The following is a 23,055-nucleotide window of genomic DNA, read 5'->3' as shown; positions in this document are numbered from 1 at the left end:
AGAAGCAGAAGTCACTGCTACATCTTCAGTGGGTCTGCGTCGGAAGGTTCATTGGTGGGCAAGGCCAAGGCAGCTTTTGAGAAGGCCACTACCTGGGCCGCGGAAGTGACTGCGAGGGCATGTCGTGCCCTGCCCACTCCCCTAGCCTGCCTCGTGTCTGCCATTTGGGGCTCCGGTTCTGGAAGGAACCCAGTCTGGGGATTCAGAAAATGGTGTCTGTCTCTGACTTTTCTGTGTTCAGGCAAAAAAGAGCTTATAGGTGATTTTGAGCAGAAGCCAAATTAATTCCGGGATGTCAAAGGGGTGGTTCAGGAAGGATGGATCCTGTTTGGGTCCCTTAGGGTGAGGACACCCTTAAGGAACCCAGAGGCATGCCTCAGGAATGGGCAAGGGAACTGGCTTGTCCTCTCCTGTTCCCTAGAGGGCTTGCTCTTGCCCTTGGCTTCCCAGGCAGGTTGACCCCAAGGAGGAAACCCTGTTCCTGGGCCTTTGACAGTCACGTGGGTGTCATCAGAGCTCAGGGGCACTGAGGCACCCTGGACATTAGCCCAGGCTCCCACCTGTGCCTGGGAAGAGCCTGGGCTCACATAGCCCTTCTGTGTGACTCATGAGGTGGGAGGGGTAAGAGCAGCTCTCTGGGAGCTTACCTTACCTTGGAGAGGTGTTGAAAGTTGGAATGAAATCAGTTTTACACCTTGGGGAGTTGGTGTCTTGGTTGTGTTTAGAGAAGCGGCAGCCACCAATTAGAGGCAGTTTCTACAGTGGCAGCAGCACCTGAAGTTTAAGAGGCTGCCCCTTCCTGGGTACCTGGCCCTGCCGGAGAGCTCTGGGACCATCTAGTGGGACCCAGTGCCTGTCCCCAGGCCATCGTCTGTCTTCAGGTGCTCCAGGCTTCCCTGAAGAGAGAACAGAGGGGCCTGAGGGGATGACTTCCCTTTGCCTCCTGGGAGGAACCCCAGGTGCAGACGGCTTTATGGCCTGACTCAGTCACAGTAGAACGTTGGGCCGGGCGCGGTGGCTCACGCCTGTAATCCCAGCACTTTGGGAGGCCGAGGCGGGCGGATCACGAGGTCAGGAGATCGAGACCACGGTGAAACTCCGTCTCTACTAAAAATACAAAAAAATTAGCCGGGCGTGGTGGCGGGCGCCTGTAGTCCCAGCTACTCAGAGAGGCTGAGGCAGGAGAATGGCATGAACCTGGGAGGCGGAGCTTGCAGTGAGCCGAGATTGCGCCACTGCACTCCAGCCTGGGCGACAGAGCGAGATTCCGTCTCAAAAAAAAAAAAAAAGAACGTCGAACACAAGTGCTGCCGTGGGGCCGAGGTGGAGCTCAGCAGGGCTGGGCTTCTCAGACTGGCTGCATCCAGGCCCTCAGAGTGCTGGCTGGACCTGTGGGGGCTGCAGACCCTGTGTCTGCAGCTCAGGCCCAGGTGACAGTGACATCGCAGACCTGCATCTGAAAATCCCTGTTGGTGCTCAGGGTATCCTCCTTCTTCCTGTTAAGACAGAGGGACACACTTCGGGCTGTAGACTTGCTCCATGCACTTGGGAGCCTCCTCCTTTCTCTGGTGGTCTGGGATATGGGCAGTGACCAAGGGCAAGATGCCCACCACCTCTCCACACACTGGGATATTGGGGTCACCGTGGCTAGGGTCACACACTGTGGTTAGGATCAGATCCGTTTCCAACCCCCACTTTAAGAAGTAAGACTGCTGGCCGTCTCCCGTTCTGGGACTGGAGCAGTTGCCATTTGACTTGTGCATGAAATGACGAAAACCACTGGAGTTGTATGTAAATCCAGCACTCCGTGTGGCAGGAGTTGGCAGGTGCAGTCTGGTTCCCAGTGAGAAACAGCCACATCACAAAAGCAGCGTGGGGCACCTGGGCCCTGGTGTCCTCCGTGGGGTGCAGATTCTCCCCTGAAGTGAGAGCTGGGCTAATGACACTGCCTGGGCTCTCTGGAACTGGGGCAGTGTGGTCAACTCAGCCCCTTGCCCTGTGGCCTGCAGGTGGCTTTGTACAAGTCAGTGCCAACGCGCTTGCTGTCACGGGCCTGGGGTCGCCTCAATCAGGTGGAGCTGCCACACTGGCTGCGCAGGCCCGTCTACAGCCTGTACATCTGGACGTTCGGGGTGAACATGAAAGAGGCCGCTGTGGAGGACCTGCATCACTACCGCAACCTCAGCGAGTTCTTCCGGCGCAAGCTGAAGCCGCAGGCCCGGCCTGTCTGCGGCCTGCACAGCGTGGTGAGGCCCGACCCTTTCCTCCTGCAGGCAACAGGACTTTTTCCTGCCTCCCCAGCACAGCCCCCCGGTCTCCAGCGTATCTGGAAGGGGCAGGATGACAAGGGGAGGTGGGGGCTGTCTCCTGGGGGGAGGAGACCCTGCTCTCCCTGGCAGCAAGCCTCTCCTGCCCTTCCAGATTAGCCCATCGGATGGAAGGATCCTCAACTTTGGGCAGGTGAAGAACTGCGAGGTGGAGCAGGTAAAGGGGGTCACCTACTCCTTGGAGTCGTTCCTGGGCCCGCGTACCTGCACAGAGGACCTGCCCTTCCCACCAGGTGGGTCACTGCACAGGTGGGGCCGGGCAGCCCTGCTGCTGTGTGGCTGGACCGGGAGGGAGGGGAATGCTGGGGAAGGAACTGAGGCTGGCATGTGGGGCCTCCCTGAGAATCCGTGTGCAGACTGCACTTGGGCTCCGTGCTGGGTGCTCACTGTGTTGGTGGCCCCCACGTCTGCTCCTACTTCACAGCCACCTCGTGTGACTCCTTCAAGAACCAGCTGGTCACCCGGGAAGGGAATGAACTCTATCACTGTGTCATCTACCTGGCCCCTGGGGACTACCACTGCTTCCACTCTCCCACCGACTGGACTGTGTCCCACCGGCGCCACTTCCCAGGTCAGCCCGGGGCCAGCGTGTGGGGGGGGGAGCTGCCTCTGTGGGTGTCATATAGAGGCTCTCAGCTTCTTGGTGTCAGGGGACCAGGCTCCAGATCAGGGTCATTGAGGCCAGGAGTTGACTGCTTTATGCAGGCTGGTTGTGGGCAGGGGACTGTGGGGCCCAGTCGGCTCAGCATTTGGAATGACATCAGGGCAATAGGCCATGAGTCCCTTTGGGTCTTGGCTGCCCTGGAGTGGACACACCGGGCTCTGGACAGGGAGTAGCAGCGTTCCCTGCCTCTGCAGGCTCCCTGATGTCAGTGAACCCTGGCATGGCTCGCTGGATCAAAGAGCTTTTCTGCCATAACGAGCGGGTGGTCCTGACGGGGGACTGGAAACACGGCTTCTTCTCACTGACAGCTGTGGGGGCCACCAACGTGGGCTCCATTCGCATCTACTTTGACCGGGTAAGCAGGATCTAGGCCCTGCTAAAGCCCAAGGGCCAGACCTCTTGGGTCTACCTGCCTTGTCTGCTGTGCGACGGATGCGCTGGGACTGAATTCTAGGGAGGCCACATCTCTGGTCAGGCCTGGCTCTGCTGAGCAGCTGTCCTGAGAATGGCCTCTCCACCTGCCAGCCAGCTGAGGCTTCCCTCCCTCCTTGCACTGCTGGAAGAGATGGAGGGAATTAACCTCCTTGCCTGGCACCTGGGTTCTGCTAGGAACCATGGTCAAAGGTGAGAGTGAGGAGGGAACAGAAAGGAAGTGTTGAGCTCGGGGTGGCTCATGCTGGTTACAGCATGAGGGGGTCAGCACTCGCAGGTCTGTTGCCCACCCTACCCCCAGGGGCTGCCTTTTTGGGTGTCAGTTTGTGACCAATGGCCTTGGCTCCCACGGGTGCCGCTCTCCCAGCACCATGCATGGAGACCACTGGGCCCGACTGTTCCTTGTCCTTCCTGGGCCCAGTTCACAGCAGGTGTCAAGGCTGTGTGTGAGATCTGGCTAGACCAGGCCCACCTGGCCCTGAGGTGCCATCCCCACCTCCCTTTTGGAGCTGGGTTGGGTGGTGGTGGGGACAAGCCACCCAGTGGGGTGACACTGTGCAGTTGGTGGCCCAGGCTCTGCTGACCCCCAGCCTATCACCACAGGACCTGCACACAAACAGCCCAAGGCACAGCAAGGGCTCCTACAACGACTTCAGCTTCGTGACGCACACCAATAGAGAGGGCGTCCCCATGCGTAAGGGCGAGCACCTGGGCGAGTTCAACCTGGGCTCCACCATCGTGCTCATCTTCGAGGCCCCCAAGGACTTCAATTTCCAGCTGAAAACAGGACAGAAAATCCGCTTTGGGGAAGCCCTGGGCTCGCTCTAGAGTCTCTTTCCTGATTACGGCTGCTAAGGGATCTTCTCCAAACAGAGTGAGGGTCTTTTGAAGAGGGAGGCCCATGAGGCCATCCAGGTGAGGGCCTGCCTCAGGGTGGGTGGGAGTCTGACCAGGTAGGACTTGAATGATTCGGCTCCCACCTGTTCCAGAGGTGCAGACAAGAGGTGATGAGAGCCTCCGTCATGCCCTCAACCTATCCCGTTCCTTCTCCCTACAAATAAAAAGTGCAGGCTGGAATGATCTCAGTCACATTTGGATCTTTTTAAACATTGTATAGACGGGAGATCCTGCATTCCTGACTGAACCTTCAGATGGTCTCGATTGTCGTTTTTTCTTGCTGCTCCTCCCCCCCATCACCTGCGCTGTTTTCTGTTGGCCCCTTTTGGTTTTTGGCCTTAATGCTCCTGCTGCACAGGGTGAGGTGCCTCCTTGGCACAGACTGTGGATGCCTCTCCCCCAGCAGAGCCACACAGCCTTCGTGACAACTGCTTTCCGTTCCCAAATTCACCTCATCCTGCTCTTTAGAAAAAGCGGTCTTTGTGCTTGTGGCTGAACGCATCACCCTGGACTCTGCCAGTGTCTTCTGAGGACACTGACTAATGATACAGACCTTTGCAGTACCTGATGAGTGACCTTCTGGAGCTGGCCAGGTCCTCTGCAGCAGGCAAGACCAATCAATCAATCACTGAACCTGCCTCATGGCACCAGAGTGAACAGGGCAGGCAAGTGGTAGGCCCGGCTGGGGAAATGGGAGAGTTCCTGTCCCCCTCCACATATCCCTACATGAAATATGGGAAAGTTGCTGCTATTGATTCAGGGGGTGTCTTGGAGGCAGAGGACCCTTAGTGGATAGTTGGTCAGTGCCTGGAAAATCTGTCCCAGTTATCAGGAATGCGGGCCTGGGGAGCCCCCAGTGGCGGGGACAGGGCCAGATTTCATGTTGACCCTGGGGATGCTGTGAATTTCTCCTGCAGGAGAGACATCATTGAATTTTTTCAACTGTATCAGTAGCACAGTATTTTTGTATGAAAAGTGGGAGACTTCTGAACAGTAATTCATTTAATTGCAAAACATTTTGAAATAAAAAAATCAAACTTATAACTTTGTGTTCTGTTCCTGGAGTTGGCCTGAGGCCTCCCCAACAGCCCAGCACCCGCGTTCCTGGGGCGAACATGCTAGAACAGGGCCTGCCGCAGGGCCTGGATGCGGGCAACGCAGGCGCCAATCGGCTGGCGCTGAGCCTGGAGCTCCTCTGCCAGCTGCTGGATCTGCATTTCCACCTGGGGCCAGGGAGGGACAGGCAGGGCTGAGAAGGAGCACAGCCCGGGGCGTCCCCAGGGACACCTGGGGATGGCCTGGGGCCTCACCTGTTCCAGCTCTTTCTGCACCTGCTGTTCTACTTCCTGGTCCTCAGGCCCCGGCTCCTCTCTGCTCAGCTCCAGCCACCTGCGCAGGCTGCTCGCTTGCCGCTGGCAGGACCTGAGGGGTGGAGATACCCACTGCCTGCCAGGCTGGGTCCTTGGCAGAGCCCCATCCGGCTCAGGGAGAGGCACCTCAGCTAATTCTGATGCGGGTATCGGGTGGAGAGAGGTGGTCTGGTAGGGCCCCTGACCTGACCTGCAGGCCCCTGCTTGGGAGCCAAACACTTGTTCTTTTTCCTCTCCCAGTCTCCTCTGCCCTCCCCAGCAGACAGCAACTCAGGTGGGCCTGGGCGAAAACACACTCCTTGTCTCTCTCCCCCTGTGCAGAGCCAAGGATGAGGTACCAGTCTGCTGCCCTGGAAGCTCTGAGGCTGCTGCATGTTGATGGTCCCCAGACCACTGAGTGCAGCTGGGTCTTGGGCCTGTCTCCTCTGCACTTTTTTTTTTTTTTTTTTTTTTGAGATGGAGTGTTGCCGTGTTGCCCAGGCTGGAGTGCAATGGCGCAATCTCGGCTCACTGCAGCCTCCGCTTCCCAGGTTGAAGCGATTCTTCTGCCTCAGCCTTCCAAGTAGTTGGGACTACATGCGTGCACCACCATGCCCGGCTAATTTTTGTATTTTTAGTAGAGATGGGGGTTTCACCATATTGGCCAGGCTGGTCTCGAACTCCTGACCCCGTGATCTGCCCGGATCACGGCCTCTCAAAAAGTGCTGGGATTACAGGTGTGAGCCATCGCTCCCGGCCCTTCTCTGCACCTTTAATATCAGTGTTATAATTAGTCACTGGGGACAACATGGCCTCATCAGGTTTTTAGAGTTTTGCTCAACTTTATCGTCCCCCTATAGGAAGCAGGGCCTCTGTGCACAGGTGAGGCTGACGACTTGGGCCCTCCTAAGCAGCACCGAGCCGAGTAAAGAGCCATGGTGGAGACGGGGTCTTTCTGGACAGCACACACTGAGGGCTCCCCACACCTCTCCGTGGCTAGACCGAGACCACCCACAGGACCCTGGCAGCTGGCTTGGGGGAAGTGGAACTGCCCGCCCACCTTTCCAGGCAACACCTGCTCCTGTAGCCAGGGCCGCAGGGCATTTCGCAGGGCTCACCAGAGGTTCTGCTTGGTGGTCTGGTAGTGCAGTAGTTGCTGCTGGATCCCCTCAAGTTCAGCCTCAAGATCCAGGCTGCCTATGGCGACAGAAGTAAGCTTGTTTCAGACCATTTTCCCCTCTGGGATCAGGAAAAATGGCAAGTCCCAGGTCCGGGAGTGGCCTGAGTGCTTTCTGCCCTGACAGGGCCCAGGTACACACCTGCAGTTGAAAGCCCAGGCCCAGCCCTGGTGGCTGAGAAGTCCCCAGGAAGGAGTAGATGGTGGTCAGGGACACTGGCCAGGGATGGGGGGACCGGGGGCTTATCCCTAGGAGTAGCCGGCTGTGCTGACACCTGCAAAGGAAAGAAAGGTGGATGCTGAGCAGGGAAGCTAGGAGGAAGCCGAGGAGGGGGACACCAAGTCCTTGTCACTGCCTGCCCTGCAGGGGTGGGGGAAGACCAGGCCCCCAGCTGCAGGAGCTGGGCTTCCCAGGCACTGGCTGTGCCAGCTCATTCAGTGTCTAGCCTGCCTCTGCACACAGGGCCTGGTACTGTAGGGGAAAGTCCCACAAGCAACTAGGGAGCACCCCGTGTCACCACAGTCCACCTCGCGCCTCCACTGCCTGAGCAGCTGTTCCTAGCCTTGCCTTACCCAACCTCCACCCCCACCTTGCTCTAAGCTCATGACCTTGCTGAGCTTCGACGTCAGTGAGAAGTGGTCAGTAACAGGCCACTGCTCTACAGCCTCCTCCATGCCCTCCTCTCCTGGTGAGAGTGGACTTGCCCCTTCCATCACCGGACAGGCGTCAAAACCCTTTCAAACCCACATTCAAACCATTCCAGCCAGGGTAAGTGGCCCCACAAGGCCTAACTCACCACAGGAATTGGTTCCTTCCTGTCCCCTCATCCCCTTTCAGGAACCAGCTGCTTTGGTGGCCTTAGAGCAGCTGTCACTTCCATTACTGAGCTCTCACACCCCCTGGCCATCCCCACCCAGGCTCCCCGCTTGGAGCCTCATCCCCTCTCCTTCCCCTGTACTTTCCTCCTAGAGGCCGCAGTGGCTCTGGGGTTACCTTCGGCCTGTACTGAGGATTCTTCTTAATATCTGGCCCTGACCTCTTCCTTGAAGGTCAGACTCAACGTTTGCTTTCTCTCAAGTTTGACATCAAGAGCCTGGTTCAAAACACTCTTGACACTTCACCCCAAACCAGTCCCCACCCCCAGTTCCTTCTTCCAGTCAAAGAACTCTGTTTCCCAAGTTACTCAAGCCAGCAGCCCCCATCAGCCTGGATTCCTTCCTTCCCCTTACTCAGCAACTCCCTCAGAGCATATCCTGCCTTGTCTGCCTCCAAGAGAGTACCTGTCTCCTCTGTGGCAACCACTGAGCCCAGGCCACCAGTACTGCTTGCCTGGACCACATGCTCATGGTGACCACAGCCTGCACAGAAACCTGACACGGTGCTCCCTGCCAAAACTCTTCACCGACTTCCTACTCTTCTCAAATCCCAGGCTACTTCTCAGCGTGGCCTGCAGGACCCTACGTGATCTGCAGCCACTTTACTGGCCTGCAGGCAGGGGTTTTTCTTTGCCTGTCTCTGACTAAGCTTCAGAATGGCAGGGCCCTTGGCTGGCTGTTCACTGCTGTGGCACTTGGACCTGGTGTGCAGTGGCTACCTATGCTTGTCAAATGGATGAGTGGCCTCCCTGTGCCAAGGTTTTCCAGAAACAAGTACAGCTGTGGCATGAGAAAGAGCACCAGAAGCCAGACCAAAGAGTGAGAGCCCCAGTTCCCAGGCCTGGTGGTGGAGGACGTACCCTGGCTGGTGCAGCCGCCCTGCAGGGCATGAAGGAGGAAGGAGGCAGCAGCAGCAGCTCCGGGCCTGTGCTTGCCATCGGGGGCTGCTTCAGGCCAGGGATGCTTGACAGGGCCCCAGGCAGGGGGCTGTGCGGAACCAGTGCTGTTGGGGCCTCTGCCAGGAAGGGCTGCGTCAGGGAGGGAGCTGCTGGCTGAGCCATGCCGAGGCTATGTTCCTGCGGCTTCTGAGGCCTGAGCACAGGGAAAGCAAGAGCCTGGTCAGGCCACAGGACCCTCCTCTGGGACCAAAGAACAAGGAGGAAAGGGGGCCACCCACCCCAGGGCTGCCAAAACACAGGCCCCAGATGGAGGTGCCAGCTGCCTTTGGGGACCCCTGACCACCTCCCCCTGCCTGCCCACGGGGCCACACCCCAGGGACCTCTGGCTCTGCGCAGGCTCCAGCAGGAAGTGTGGGCATCGCGGCTGCTTCCTCGCTGAGTGGGCAGTGTTGCTGGGAAGAAACATGGGGTCTGTTCCCCTGGGCTGACCAGGGGCTGAAAGGGGGTCTGAGATCTCTGTGGGACCCCCAATTTTATAGGGAGACTGAAAGTCAGAGAAGGCGAGGCCAAGGTCAGCAAGTAAGCTGGGGTGGGCCTGGGCCACAGAGCTCCCAGCAGTTCCGACAAACGGTACCTGACGCCAGGGGACTGCTTCACCCACATTGTCTCTTTTGACCTGCACAGCAACCCCGGTGACGCAGGTGTACAGGTCACCAGGGTCCATGTCACAGGGGAGCAGCCTCTGAGATGTTCAGGATCCCATCAAGGTCAGTCAGTGAGGAGCAGAGCAAGGACCGGGATCCAGGCCCCATGCACCCACCTGACATCTCCCCCAAGGCCCAAGGCTCTCGGGTAGTGCTGCTTGCTGTGGGAGCCACCAGCTTCATCAGCACGGGGCAGGGCAGGTTAGGGTTTGAGGAGACCATAGTAGGGGTGGGCAGAGGGACAGGTGCCAGCTCACACAAGAAAGAGGAGCTTCTGACAAAAAGCCAGTGTCTTGGCTGTGATGGAGCAGAAGAGAGGCCGGCAGGCGCGGGCAGGAGCTGAGCAACTTGTTCCCTTTGTCAACTACGTGTATGACTCCGGAAAAGATCGCGTCAGCAGGACGGGAGAGACGGTAGGAAGGTGTTGCAGAGGAAGGGACACCTATTTCCTGAGCTTTGGCAGGCAAAGGAGAGAGGGTCTGGAAATCCCACTCCATTCTCTCCCTCTTGCAGTGGGAGGGATGGGATCTGGCTGGAGAAGAGGGGATTCCCAGCAGCTCAGCTGTGACAAGGCCCTGACCAGCCTGTCCCGTCCCTGTCAGGGCTCAGTTTTCCTCCCTGCTATGCCATCCAACCTTTTGCCCAGGGTGGAAGCGAGGAGGACAAGGTGAGCATGGGCTACTCACAGCTCCAGGGCATGGGGCTCCTCAGCAGCCAGGTGGCCCAGAGCTCCCTGAGGCCGAGGACCCTGTGGCCTCTTGGTCTCCAGGGTGGCATCCCCAGCTCCAGCAGCAATGCGGTTGAGAAGGGGACCCTCAAACGTCACTTTCCTGCTGGATGCGATGGCTGCCAGGGGCTGAGGCTTCCCACCCCGGCCCAGCACTTTCTGTTTCCAGAGCATGGCACAGCGGCAGACGGCACGATGGAGACTGTGAGCCGCCTACGACACAGCCTCTGGTCAGGTCATGCCACACCCTGCCTGCTCCCCACAGGAAGGGGCCCTGGGCCTACCTGGACCTGCTGCTGCGCCTGCAGCTGCTGCCGGGAGGCCTTCATGCTGGCCGCAAAGCACAGAAGCCGCGTAGCACCCTCCTGGAGGAGCTGCCCCTGGTAGGCCTGGAGCGCCAGCTGCAGCCGCGCCTTCTTTCTCCTCCTTTCCAGTACAAAGGCCAGCCACGTGGCCCACACCTCCGGGGAGGACAGGAGGTGAGGCCGAGGTCTCCCTGCTTAGGGCTCCCCCACAGACCAGGTGCCCTCCCTCCACCCAAGGCAGGGCTAAGGCCTGAGGGAGCAGTAGGAACGGTAGGATGCAGAGCCCCAATTACCTTTGCCTGCAGTGAGAAGGCCCAGAACCACAGGGCCCGCACTGTCGCCCGCTGCTCCTGCCTCCTGGCTGCCAGCTAGGGCCAGAAAGACCAGATCATTTCCCTATTGCCCCTTCAGGGAGGCCATGCTGATCACAGGGCCCTGCGTGGCTCGTCCCTCTTGGCTCCCTCTCTTGTCGAGGCTCCCACTTCCTCCACTAGGAAGGGCCAGCCTTGTGCCTGGCCGTGAGGTGCTCAACACACGCTCCATCTGTGGCCTGAGGAAGGACCTTTACAAAAGAAGGTGGCAAAGGGCTCCTGCAGGGGGATGCGTGGAGGCAGCGGCCTAAGGTCCGGGGAACGGTGAGAACAGGACAACAGGACGGGAAGAGGGAGCTGGGGACATGTGGGCGCTGCTCTATGTGATCCCTCTTGGCTTTTTAGCAAGATCCCAGCAAAGCCTTAAAACACATTTCATATTAATTTTTAAGATATTATGCTGATTTTTTGAGATGGAATCTCACTCTCATCCAGGCTGGAGTGCAGTGGCATGATCACAGCTCACTGCAACCTTGACCTCCTGGGCTCAAGCGATCCTCCCGCCTTAGCCTCCCGAGTAGCTGGGACCACAGGTGTGCACTGCCTACACCCAGCTAATTTTTCTGTTTTGTTTTTGTAGAGATGGGGTCTCACTATATTGCCCAGGCTGGTCTTGAACTCCTGTGCTCAAGTGATCCTCCTGCCTCAGCCTCCCAAAATCCTGGGATTATAGGCGTGAGCCATCATGCCCGGCCCACTGATATATATATATATAAAATTTTTTTTTTTTTTGAGACAGAGTCTCGCTCTGTCGCCCAGGCTGGAGTGCAGTGGTGCTATCTCTGCTCACTGCAAGCTCCGCCTCCCGGGTTCACGCCATCCTCCTGCCTCAGCCTCCCAAGTAGCTGGGAGTATAGGCACCTGCCACCATGCCTGGCTAATTTTTTGTATTTTTAGTACAGACGGGGTTTCACTGTGTTAGCCAGGATGGTCTCAATCTCCTGACCTCGTGATCTGCCCACCTTGGCCTCCCAAAGTGCTGGGACTACAGGCGTGAGCCACCGCGCCCGGCCTCCACTGATGTATTTTTTAATACAACACTGTAGAAAGAGAAACCAGGCCTTGAAGTAACTGGTCTTATGCAGGCTACAGATGGAAGGAATCTGATGTGCCGGGAAATGACAGGAAGGTGGTAGAGGAGGTGGCCCTGGGGAGGGTGATAGTAAAAATACTGAACTAGAGGTGTAGGCTGAAGGTCATTCACTGCTCGGGCCTCACAGGCCAGAGGACGGAGAAGGAAGTATGGAGGGGACATCTCCCGGGTTCCCACCTGTTGTCTCCACTGGCAGAAGCAGGTCCGACTGAGTCTCTGTGCCAGCAGGTGGGTGCTCTGCCTGTGCAGGAGCTGGGGGAGAGCAAGTGCACAGAGAGTGGCGTCCTGACCTATCCTAGACAGCCTGGGGTGGGTCCCGATCTACCCCAGCCTCTGCCCAGCTGAATGTCCTCCCATTGCTAGTCGTCCTGGATGGTGCTGGGGGTCTCCTGCATAGGCAGGGAGTGCCGCCCAGAGGACTCACGCTGTAGGTCCCCCAGCACTGATAAGCCACGGGTCAGCACGAACCAGGTTTTTCCGCTGAGCCATCTTCCCTGGGAGACACTGGATTCTGGGGCTGGCTACTCGCTAGGCTCCACCAAAAGCCCAGAAAGGCTCCTGCAGCTTTGTCTTACAGGACCCCAAACCACCCACCACTCATACCGGCTGCATGGAGTGCTGTCAGGAAAGACCCCTTCCTGAGAAATGGTCTCCTGGCCTGGACACCCCTTGCCAGGCAGGCGGAACTTGGAGAGTTGCCACCGTCAGCCTCACCCTCTTCCTGACACACTCCAGATGGTGCGTCTTCCACCGGGCCAGCCCCTCCAGCAGCAGCTGCTGGCGGTGGTGCTGGACTGCCCTCTCTAGCTGCAGTCTCTGCTGGACTGACCTCCGGCTGCAGTCCCGCCAGCGCTGAAACCAGGTCCGCAGACAGCCTAAGGCAGATCCAAGTCAGAGTTTGCCGTTTTGTGGGATTTCCACCAGTGACTACGTAATGGTGAACGTGCAGACAGTAGAGATGGCTGTGCGGGGATAGGGTCCGGGTGTCCAGCCCACACGGTGAAACTACCACACGTGGACCATGGCCCCTCTCTAGGGGCCATGGCCACCTCTGCCAACAGTGAACACCCTGGGGACTGGAACCAGATGTTTACTGTTGTGCTCCCTAAGGGCCCTCCCAGAGCCACGAGCCTGTCCACAGCCTCCACAGGGGTGCCAGGGGGCCCCCAAGAGTCACGTGCAAAATGCTGCTGGGCACATGGAAGAAGAGCCTCAGTCTGAGGGAGAAGGAGGAGCCCCCACTTCAGCTGCAGCTTGCAAGAGAGGGCAGCCTGTTTTGTCAGGGTGGAAACCAAGGCCCAGTCAGAGCAGTCAGACCAGCCCAAGCCACGGCTGGGGAGGAGAACACTGGTCGCCAGGCCATGCCCTCTGGCTCCCTGGGTTCTGCAGGTATGGGCCACATCCTGCATTTTGTTTTTGTGTCACCAGACTCTCCCTTTGGTGAATCTTTCTTGGGCCCTGAGAGAACTTTCTTTTTAAGACAACAGAACAGGGTTGAGAGCAGGGCACAGATGCCAAGATGAGGAGCCCTCCAGGCCCACTGAGGCAGGCAGGGAAGGCAGCAGATCACAAGCAGGAGGCACCCACGTTAGTGCTGCATGCTGATGCCTGGGCTCTGTCCTAAGTGTGTATCTCTCTACCTGTCATCTCACTTGATCTCCATGACAACCCCAAGAGGTAGGCAGTGTTATCCCCATTTTACAGATGAAGACATTGAGACTCAGAGAGGGGCCCTGCTGGAGGCCACACACACAGCCAGGTTATGACCGCCAGCCTGCACTTCTTCAGCACTCAGCATAATGGGTCTTGTGACATCTTCCCCTCAGTCCCTCCTCCCAGCCCCACCCTTGGCCTGCCAAGGTGTGCCTGAGACACTGAGGCCTTAATATAAGGCAATCAATTGTTCCCCAGGTATTTACTGTGTACCTACTATGTGTACACTGTCTTGCTGCCCAGTCTCCCAAGTCTCTCATACCATCTGTAATGGACGTGGCAACCCAAGCCTGCCACCGCCTCCTTCTAAGGAAAGTCCTTCAGAGAGCAGCGGCTTCGGGCCACACTCAAACCCGTCGCCTCTAACTTCCCACCACGGCCAGGAGTGGGCACCTGACCCTTAAGGCAGCTGACCCAAACTGGCCAGAAGCCTCTGGAGCTTGAAGCTGCACAGTCAGGTGCCCAAAGGGTCAGGTGCAGAAGCTCCAGAGCCCAAGGGCTGGCTAAACCCCTCGGCTTCTTTCTTAGTGAACTAGAAACACAGTGCTGGTTTCTGAGCTGAGGAGGAGCTCCAGGACCCAGCAGCACATTCGTGGCGCAGTAATGCAGCCATGTGGGATGGTTGACCCCACGGTTTTGTCCCCAGGACGTGTGTTGAAACATGCTCATTAACACACACGCTACAGTCAGAACCAAACCAAAGCTGATTCAGTTTTGTCCTGGAGCAAACTCTATTAAACCAACTTAACCACTTGGTCAATTTCTCTATGGGCCAATTTAAACAACTTCTAATTGTTTTCACTTTTGTTTGTATTTTCATTTATTCTAAAAATGAGCTGCCCCCTTCAGTGTGTCAGATTCTCCTACTATGGGACCCCTAGCTGTGTTAGGAGGCAGCTCCCCACGGGTCTGCCGTGTGTCTGTGCATCTTGCAAGCAGGGGCATGGACTCCTGTTCTAGACTCTTTCCAAAGATTTTTTAGAAGAGACTAGGTCTTGGCCAGGCGTGGTGGCTCACGCCTGTAATCCCAGCACTTTGGGAGGCTGAGACGGACAGATCACAATGTCAGGAGATCGAGACCATCCCAGCTAACACGGTGAAATGCCGTCTCTACTGAGAATACAAAAAATTAGCCTGGCGTGGTGGCATACGCCTGTAGTCCCAGCTACTCTGGAGGCTGAGGCAGGAGATTCGCTTGAACCCCAAGAGGTGAAGGTTGCAGTGAGCTGAGATCGCACCACTGCACTCCAACCTGGGAGACAGAGTGAGACTCTGTCTCAAAAGAGAGACTGGGTCTCATTCTGTCACCCAAGCTGGAGTGCAGTGGTGTGATCATAGTTCATTGCAGCCTCCAGCTCCTGGGCTCAAGAGATCCTCCCACCTCAGGCTCCTAAGTAGCTGGGACTATAGGTGTGTACCACTGTGCCCTGCAATCTTTCCAAAGATGTATAATACAGCAGGCAGTGGGACTTCCTGAGATCGAATTAGAAAGTCTCTGGCCCCTAAACATTCAAGGGCCCAGCTACACAAGGAAGCAGGAAGCTAACACAGTGAGGGCTGACCTGACAAGCAGCAAGAACTTTCCCATCAAAACAACCCCCTCCCCAACCACCCCAAGCTCCTCCATTCCAGCTTCTTTTATTTCTCTGTAGATCTCAAGCTCTAGCCTTTCATTTTAACATAAATTGGTTGGCAATCAGTTAGGAATAGATTTCTAAGATATACTGGACTGAACAGTGCCCCCTCCACACCTGCCATAGTCATGTCCTTCCTGGAACCTCACAATGTGACTTTATCTGGCACTAGGCTCACTGCAGATGTAATTGGTTAGGATGGCGTCACACTCAAGTAGGGTGGGCCCTTCATCCGATATGACCAGAGTCCTTCTAAGCGACCCAGACACAGGAAGGAAACGACATGTCAAGATGGGGCAAAGACTGGAGCAATGGGTCTACACGTCCAGGAAAGCCATGACAAGCAAGAAACAAGCTGGGAGAGGCAAGGAAGCACCCTCCCCTAGAGTCTGTGGAGGAGCACGGCCCTGCCACACCTTGATCACTGACTGCCAGCCTCCAGAACTGAGAGGGCAATTTTGTGTTGTTTGAAAACTCCCAGTCTGTGGTACTTTGTCATGGCAACCACAGGGAACTGGCATGTATGAGGAGACAGACAGACTTATGGGGGCCACAGGGATCTCCACAACAGTGCTGTCTTCACATTCCTCAACATGACTTGCTGCTGGGGCCCCCACTTACCCCTGTCCAGCACCTTCCGGGCCTCCCAGATGGCACAGTCCTCCTGCTGTCGGTAATACATCTGCACTGACACAGCTTCCCGCCACTGGACCAGGACCTATAGGCAGGCAAGGAGCACAGCAAGAGTCGCTATACCTCCTGGCTTCCGGGGCCACCCCAGGTCTGTGACGGTGGCTCCTGGACAGGCAAGGCCAAGCTGTTGCCATTTGCTTCTCACACACGGTCCAGGAAGTAACTGCCATGCACGCAGACCACTGAGCAATAGGACAGGGCCCCAGCCCCTCACAGGAAGCCCAGCATTTCGGCTGCTGGGACTCTTCTATCAGGATTTACATATCATACCATGCCATAAAGTAGTGAAGTCATTACATAAATGGGTCTTAATTCTATTTATATATATATATATTTATATTATATATAAAAATATATTTTACATATATATAAAATATATATATATTTTTTTTTGAGACACAGTCTCGCTCTGTCACCTGGGTTGGAGTGCAGTGGTGTGATCTCGGTTCACTGCAACCTCTGCCTCCCAGGTTCTAGCGATTCTCCTGCCTCAGCCTTCTGAGTAGCTGGGATTACAGGCATGCACCACCATATCCAGCTAATTTCTGTTTTAGTAGAGATGGGGTTTCACCATGTTGGCCAGGTTGGTCTCGAACTCCTGACCCCAAGGGATCCACCCGACTCAGCCTCCTAAAGTGCTGGGATTACAGGCGTGAGCCACTGCACCCTGCCTCTATTACTATTTAGTAAATGGAACAAACATACGTTGTATACATTCTTTTGTATGAGTGATGCCTACAAAATCACAATAACAAAACACTTGCCCAGGGGATGCCTGCTGCCTGCTCCACAAGCTGTTATGAACTCCATTCCCACCAAAAAGGCCTCCTCTTCAAGCTCTGAAGCCAAGCAAAGATTCCTGTGTTCCTCCTTCCAGGGGAAGGGAGGCACAGGCTAGCTTCGGAGTATTTTTTCTCTTTTTTTTTTTTTTTTTTTTGAGACAACCTTGCTCTGTTGTCCAGGCTGGAGTGCAGTGGTACAATTCAGCTCACTGCAACCTCCACCTCCTGGATCCAAAGAGCCTGTAATCCCAGCACTTTGGGAGGCTGAGGCAGGAGGATCACCCAAGGTCAGCAGTTCAAGACCAGCCTAGCCAACGTGGTGAAACCCCATCTCTACTAAAAATACAAAAATTAGCTGGACGTGGTGGCGCAAGCCTGTAGTCCCAGCTACTGGGGAGGTCGAGGCAGGAGAAATTGCTTGAACCTGGGGGATGGAGGTTGCAGTGAGCTGAGATGATACCACTGCACTCTAGCCTGGGTGACAGAGTGAGACTCTGTCTCAAAAAAAAAAAAAAAGAAAGAAAATACTGGTTCTGATAAGAACTAGTTCACTTATGATGTGTTATGTTTCTATTTAATGCATATCGGTTTGTAATTCAGTAAAAAAACTAAACATGTGCCCACATGGATGTTTGTGTGTGTGCTGGAGGAAAGTTACCCATTTTCTAGGTTCCTTATTCAGTTCAAATCTCTGGCACTACCCCCTACATCCCATGCCCTCAGCAGAACACAGTCCCAACTCTCCTGGGTGACCAGCTTGCCTCCTTATACCTCACCTTGGAACATATGGTCCTTCTGTAATGAGTACTTGCTTCAAAGGTTTTTCTGGCTTCATCCACTCGGGCCATGGTGTTCTCTTTCCAGCGACGTAATGCCCCGCTGCAGATGCAGGGGTGTGGGGAGGGCAGATGACACCAGGATGGAGAGAGAAGGGAGGCTCCTGTGAATCATTCCTACCTTCCCCTACTCCTTTTTTTTTTTTGAGACGGAGTCTCGCTCTGTCGCCCAGGCTGGAGTGCAGTGGCGCAATCTCGGCTCACTGCAAGCTCCGCCTCCCGGGTTCACACCATTCTCCTGCCTCAGCCTCTCTGAGTAGCTGGGACTACAGGCGCCCGCCACCACGCCCGGCTAATTTTTTGTATTTTTTTTAGAAACGGGGTTTCACAGTGGTCTCGATCTCCTGACCTCGTGATCTGCCCGCCTCGGCCTCCCAAAGTGCTGGGATTACAAGCGTGAGCCACCGCGCCCGGCCTTCTTCCCCTACTCCTGAGTCAGGGACTCTACACCTAAGAATGTCTGTTTCACCAACACCCATGTTTACTTGCACGTCTATGTCCAACAAATGGCTACTGAGCAGCTGCTCTGGGCTGGGCACCAAGAGTGCATGAGGGACCCAGCACTGCTGGAGACCAAACTCCAGGTGCTATGGGGATAACAGGGCATAACCAGGCAGTGGCACCACAAGTGACTCACACTGTGATAAGAGAAGTGTGGAGAGACAGGGAACCCAGAGGAAGGTTGCCTATGCCTCAGCTTGCTGCTGAGTTAGCTCAGGGAGTTCTTGCTTATTCCACCCTGTCTGAAGAGCGGGATGGGTGCTCTATGGGACCCCATATGAGGGATGGAGGCGTTTATTTACTTTTTAGAGACAGGGTCTCATTCCATCACCCAGGCTGGAGTGCAGTGGCATGATCACGGCTCACTGCGGCCTTGACCTTCAAGGCTCAAGTGACCCTCCCACCTAAGCCTCCCAAGTACCTGAACCACAGGCAGACATGACCGTGCCTAGCTAATTTTTTTATATTTAGTACAGACAAGGTCTCGCTATGTTGCCCAGGCTGGTCTGAAACTCCTGGTCTCAAACAGCCTCCTAAAGTGCTGGGATTATAGGGGCGAGCCACTGTGCCCAGCTAAGGATGGAGGTGTTTAAAGTCCACAAGACCCCACTGCCCACAGGCCACCAGGAATATCATGTGCTGAACAAATACAAAGGAAGGAAATGAAAGGGGGAATATGGGAGGACTACTGGGAAGGAGTGAGGTTAGAGTTTGGCTTAGAAAGAGTGGCAGAAGCTGCGGAAGCGCCCTCCACAGGGGTGAGTGGTGCAGATGGTGTGACAGGGCCTAGAGGTGACGGTGGAGAGTTAGTGACAGGCCCGCAGAGCAACCTGGAAGGGGAGGGACTACCTGGAAATTGACAGGAAAGGGAGTCGCTGAAGCCTCTGGAGTGGAAGAGATGACAAGGTGCCTTGCAAAGCTGAATCTTGTAGGTGTGAAGCAGGGAGGAAAAAGTGCTCAGAAGAGCAAGACAAGTGGCTTTTAAGGCATGCAGGTGACAGCTGCTTTCCAAGGTCCCGCCCTGCACACAGCAGGGGCTTAAGACAAATGAAGGCAAACCCATGAGTGAAATGGAAAAGCCAAGACCATGATATTAGCGACTAGGAACCCGGGATCATCCCCGACCTGGGCCTCGGCAGGACCCCCTAAAAGGCTAGGGTTTGGAGTGCATTCCTTGTTCCCCAGCTGGAGCTTGGGAGGCGCCCAGGAGACTCACCGCAGCAGCTGCCTGTTGTGCTGGCTCTCCCTGGCTGCCACCTCCCAGAGGATGCTCCGCACCCTGCTCTGGTAAGTCTGTAGGGGACAAGGAAGACTGAGGCGGCTCTTGGGCTCACACTTCTCCCTGTTTGGGCAGGCCTCAGAGGTGCATCTACCCAAGGCTGTCATGCCCAGAGCACTCAAAAAGGGTAGGAGAGGCCAACAGCCCTTGGTCCCAGGGCTAGCAGACCCTCTCAGATGACAAACTGTCTCACAGGCCCTCACCTCCTAAGTCAAACCATGGCACTCCAGGGCAAGGAGCTGCTTTCACTGCAAGGCTAGTACCCACCGACAGCACTTGTTTCCACTTGGCCAAGCAAGAATCAAAGAACCCTGTGGCCTAAGGCCCGCTGTCTGGGGCACTTGCTTGGTTTGAGGTGTGTCACATGACTCTGTTCTGGGACAAACAAGGAAGGGAAACAAAGTCTCTAGAAACCTCCCCTGTCCCCACAGCAAGATCAGGAGGGAGGCAGCAGCTCCTACCACCCACGCCTGCAGCGCCCTGTGTAGCACGCTGTGCTCGTGGTGCAGGTCTGCTCGCATCAGCTTCTGCCGCTCCGCTCCCCGCAGGGCCAGGCACTGCAGACAGAGGAGAAAGCAGCCACCGTGGGCTGGGGTCTGAGTTGGGGGTGGCTTCCTGCTTTGCCTCCATTTTATACGTCATCTGTGTGAGTGTAAATTAATCTCTCTGGCCTCATCTATAAATATGTGCTTCTTAGGGGTTCTGTGATGATTTGATGAGGCAAGTGCTTGATTTGTGGTAAATGCCCAATTAATGTGAGTTTAAACATTTTTTACACTCAGTAGGACTCCTGTAAATGGTTAGATCAGGAATTTTAGATGCAGTAAGTTCAAATAAGAACAGCCTAGTATGTGAAAAGAACACAAAAATTTTGAGCCAACCATCTCGTAAAACTGAGTTAACACTTTATGTGCTGCCTGTTCTCTTCATTCAGCTCAGAGGTAAGTGGTGTGGCCCGTATGTTGCCTGTGAGTCCTGCTAACACACAGCCCACCTGTCCAAAAGTCATACACGGGTGGCACCTCACACCAAAGCCTTACCTCCCTCCACTGGCTCCAGGCCCAGCGCAGGAGCTGGGCCATGTGGAATTCTGCTGCCCGCACCCTGCCCGTCCTCCTGTGGGGAGATGGCAGAGCTCAGTGCTGTAGCCCCCACCCAGTGAGGGCACCCTCTATGGGCTCCTCCTCACAGTCCATGGCCCTACCTGGTTAAGTTTTTGGGGGAGCTGAGACCCTCTCTGAAAAGCTGCCAAAGAACTTGCACTCTCAGAAAAAAGCACCTATGATCAAATTTTGGCCTACAACTTCCCAGGGCTTCAAGTGCCACTGAAGCTCACACGTGCAGGTGTGAAGCCCCCGACTGAGAAACTGGTTAAACATGGTCAGAGTGTGACAGTGAGTGAGATCCTCAGAACACACAGTGGATACTGAAAGGCCCCAAAGCAGGACAGTCTCTGCAGTGACTGGGCTGCCTCCCCTCCGCTCTCTAACTACGTGGTGTGGTTAAAAACTGCCACGACCCACCCACTGGCCACAGCTGCTGGTCCCTATCCCTTATCTGCAGCAGTCAGCTATCATAACATGGGCCCATCAGTTTGTTCCCTGGCTATGGTCACTTTTGTTTGTTTGTTTGAGGCAGAGTCTTGCTCTGTTGCCCAGGCTGGAGTGTAGCGGTGCCATCTCAGTTCACTGCAACCTTCACTTCCTGGGTTCATGCAATTTTCGTGCTTCACTCTCCTGAGTAGCTGGGATTATAGGCTTGTGCCACCATGCCTGGCTAATTTTTGTATTTTTAATAGAGACAGGGTTTCTCCATGTTGGTCAGGCTGGTCTCGAACTCCTGACCTCTGGTGATCTGCCCGCCTCAGCCTCCCAAAGTGCCGGGATTATAGACGTGAGCCACTGCGCCTGGCCAACCTAGTTTTACTTAAGACTCTTTTAGGTTGAACTTCCAGAACTTACAACCAGAGCCTGGGGTAATGCAATCCTCCAGACAGGCACTTGGAGCTGACGGTGCTGCTAGTACAATCAAAGCTGGCCTGGGATGGAAAGGCTTGTAAGGCAGAACTGGCCACTCACTCTGTTCTGAGCCCTTGGGCACTTTCCCTCCAGAGGCAGAAAGCTTTCTTGAGCTGCCCGTGGCGGTGGTGGGCACAGGCCACTGTTTGCCACTCCTGCTCCTGGTGACGTGCTGCTGCCTGCTGGTGCCACACGAACCAAGACCTATACAGAAGCTGTCGCTCTGCATGAAGGATGGCCTGAGGCAGGACAGGAAGGAGAGAACAGAATAAATCAAGTAGGAGAGAGGCACAGAAGCCAGGAAAGAATTTACAGGCCACAAATAATGACTAAGGCAAAAGGAATGGATGTCAGGACGTGGTCCACCCCAAAAGCTGTCTGTAGGCTCCACTGAGAAAGGACAGACGCCCCAGAGCCTGCCCTGCCTCAACAGTCAGAGGCAGGAGCCCTCCAGTGAGGTCCAAGCAACTTCCTGAGGAGGGGAGGCCGTGAGTGCAATGGCTTGAATCAGATCCTGACCCTCCACACATCTCCTCAGGGACAGCCATTTACCATTCTCTCTGCCAGGCGGTTTTCTCGATGCTGAAACATCTTCTGCCTCCAGATAGAAAATACTTGCTTCTCTAATGTCTCCCTAAAAAACAAGGAAGAATGTAAAGGACTTAAAACAAAAACAAAAATTAACCGAAACAGAACTAGAAGTTCCAAATAATCGGATTTTTCCTTTTATACCATGCTATTGTATAAGAGGTGAATTAAGTGGCTGGGCACAGTGGCCCACATCTGTAAGCCTGATACTTTGGGAGGCCAAGGCAGGAGGGTCGCTGGAGGCCAAGACAAGCCTGGGCAACATAGCAAGACTCCATCTCTACAAAAAAAATTTAAAAATTGCTGGATGTGATGGTGTGTGCCTGTAGTCCCAACTACCTGGGAGGCTGAGGTGGGAGGATCACCTGAGCCCGGGAGTTTGAGGCTGTGGTGAACTATGATCATGCCATTCCACTCCAGCCTGGGCAACAGAGACCCCGTCTCTGAAAAAAATAAAAGAGGTGAATAAGCTTAGATGAGGGAGAAAGCAACACAAAGAGAAAGGGAAGGAAAGCAGACAGCCAAAAAACCATAAACTGTTAAAAAGGCCAACATTTTCCAGGTTCTTTCTGGTATCAGCCAAGTCTTCACACCACACGAAAAAGACTCTGACCCTGAGACCTCAGGTCTTCATTAATTCTATATTGACTTAACAGCACTGATAAAGGATGGTTCGTGAGAGCCCTTTCCAGTGCATGCTGACCAATCCTTTGGGGACCTGTTGAAAAACAAGGGGCAGACCCCTAAGGCTGAGTGAGCAAGTTTGAGGGGGGTCCCAGGAAATAGTATTTTAAACAAGTGTTTCAGGTGAATTAGAAAAGTAGAAAGGTTGGGCCGGGCATAGTGGCTCACGCCTGTAATCCCATCACTTTGGGAGGCCGAGGCAGGTGGATCACGAGGTCAGGAGATCGAGACCATCCTGGCCAACATGGTGAAACCCTGTCTCTACTAAAAATACAAAAATTAGCTGGGCGTGGTGGCGCGTGCCTATAGTCCCAACTACTTGGGAGGCTGAGACAGGAGAATTGCTTCAACCTGGGAGGCGGAGGTTGCAGTGAGCCGAGATTGCGCCACTGCCACTGCACTCCAGCTTGGCGACAGTGAGATTCCGTCTCAAAAAAAAAAAAAAAAAAGGCTTTTCAACAAATGGTGCTGGAAAAACCTGATAAACACATAAAAAAATAAACCTT

The 23,055-nt window shown here is 55.2% G+C and overlaps 2 protein-coding genes across 6 annotated transcripts in view; one reads left to right on the top strand and one right to left on the bottom strand.

Annotated features, from left to right (window-relative positions):
• The window catches only part of PISD (phosphatidylserine decarboxylase), a 47,877-nt gene extending 42,513 nt beyond the window's left edge, over window positions 1-5,364 (top strand). For all 5 annotated transcript variants that reach the window (XM_032139856.2, XM_032139858.2, XM_058431677.1 and 2 more), the window contains 5 exons: window positions 2,010-2,246; window positions 2,422-2,560; window positions 2,752-2,898; window positions 3,186-3,346; window positions 4,027-5,364. In XM_032139856.2, the coding sequence (XP_031995747.1) occupies window positions 2,010-2,246; window positions 2,422-2,560; window positions 2,752-2,898; window positions 3,186-3,346; window positions 4,027-4,251 (909 nt within the window). In that variant the 3' untranslated portion in view covers window positions 4,252-5,364. The remainder of the gene's footprint in view (window positions 1-2,009; window positions 2,247-2,421; window positions 2,561-2,751; window positions 2,899-3,185; window positions 3,347-4,026) is intronic.
• The window catches only part of SFI1 (SFI1 centrin binding protein), a 120,434-nt gene continuing 102,713 nt past the window's right edge, over window positions 5,335-23,055 (bottom strand). Inside the window, exons 16-33 of the mRNA XM_032139845.2 lie at window positions 21,830-21,911; window positions 21,338-21,516; window positions 20,300-20,375; window positions 19,721-19,816; window positions 19,197-19,273; window positions 17,420-17,522; window positions 15,790-15,886; window positions 12,536-12,696; window positions 11,999-12,073; window positions 10,651-10,725; window positions 10,337-10,513; window positions 10,012-10,265; window positions 9,002-9,073; window positions 8,583-8,814; window positions 6,989-7,121; window positions 6,788-6,866; window positions 5,631-5,742; window positions 5,335-5,543 (exon numbers count right to left, since the gene is read on the bottom strand). Of these exons, the coding sequence (XP_031995736.2) occupies window positions 5,439-5,543; window positions 5,631-5,742; window positions 6,788-6,866; window positions 6,989-7,121; window positions 8,583-8,814; window positions 9,002-9,073; window positions 10,012-10,265; window positions 10,337-10,513; window positions 10,651-10,725; window positions 11,999-12,073; window positions 12,536-12,696; window positions 15,790-15,886; window positions 17,420-17,522; window positions 19,197-19,273; window positions 19,721-19,816; window positions 20,300-20,375; window positions 21,338-21,516; window positions 21,830-21,911 (2,185 nt within the window). The 3' untranslated portion in view covers window positions 5,335-5,438. The remainder of the gene's footprint in view (window positions 5,544-5,630; window positions 5,743-6,787; window positions 6,867-6,988; window positions 7,122-8,582; window positions 8,815-9,001; window positions 9,074-10,011; window positions 10,266-10,336; window positions 10,514-10,650; window positions 10,726-11,998; window positions 12,074-12,535; window positions 12,697-15,789; window positions 15,887-17,419; window positions 17,523-19,196; window positions 19,274-19,720; window positions 19,817-20,299; window positions 20,376-21,337; window positions 21,517-21,829; window positions 21,912-23,055) is intronic.

This window comes from Hylobates moloch, unplaced genomic scaffold (genome assembly GCF_009828535.3).
Source record: "Hylobates moloch isolate HMO894 unplaced genomic scaffold, HMol_V3 SCAFFOLD_19, whole genome shotgun sequence".
In the NCBI taxonomy this organism is placed as follows: domain Eukaryota; kingdom Metazoa; phylum Chordata; class Mammalia; order Primates; family Hylobatidae; genus Hylobates; species Hylobates moloch.
Note: the sequence above shows the minus strand (reverse complement) of the source record. Positions and strands in the feature narration are given on the sequence as shown.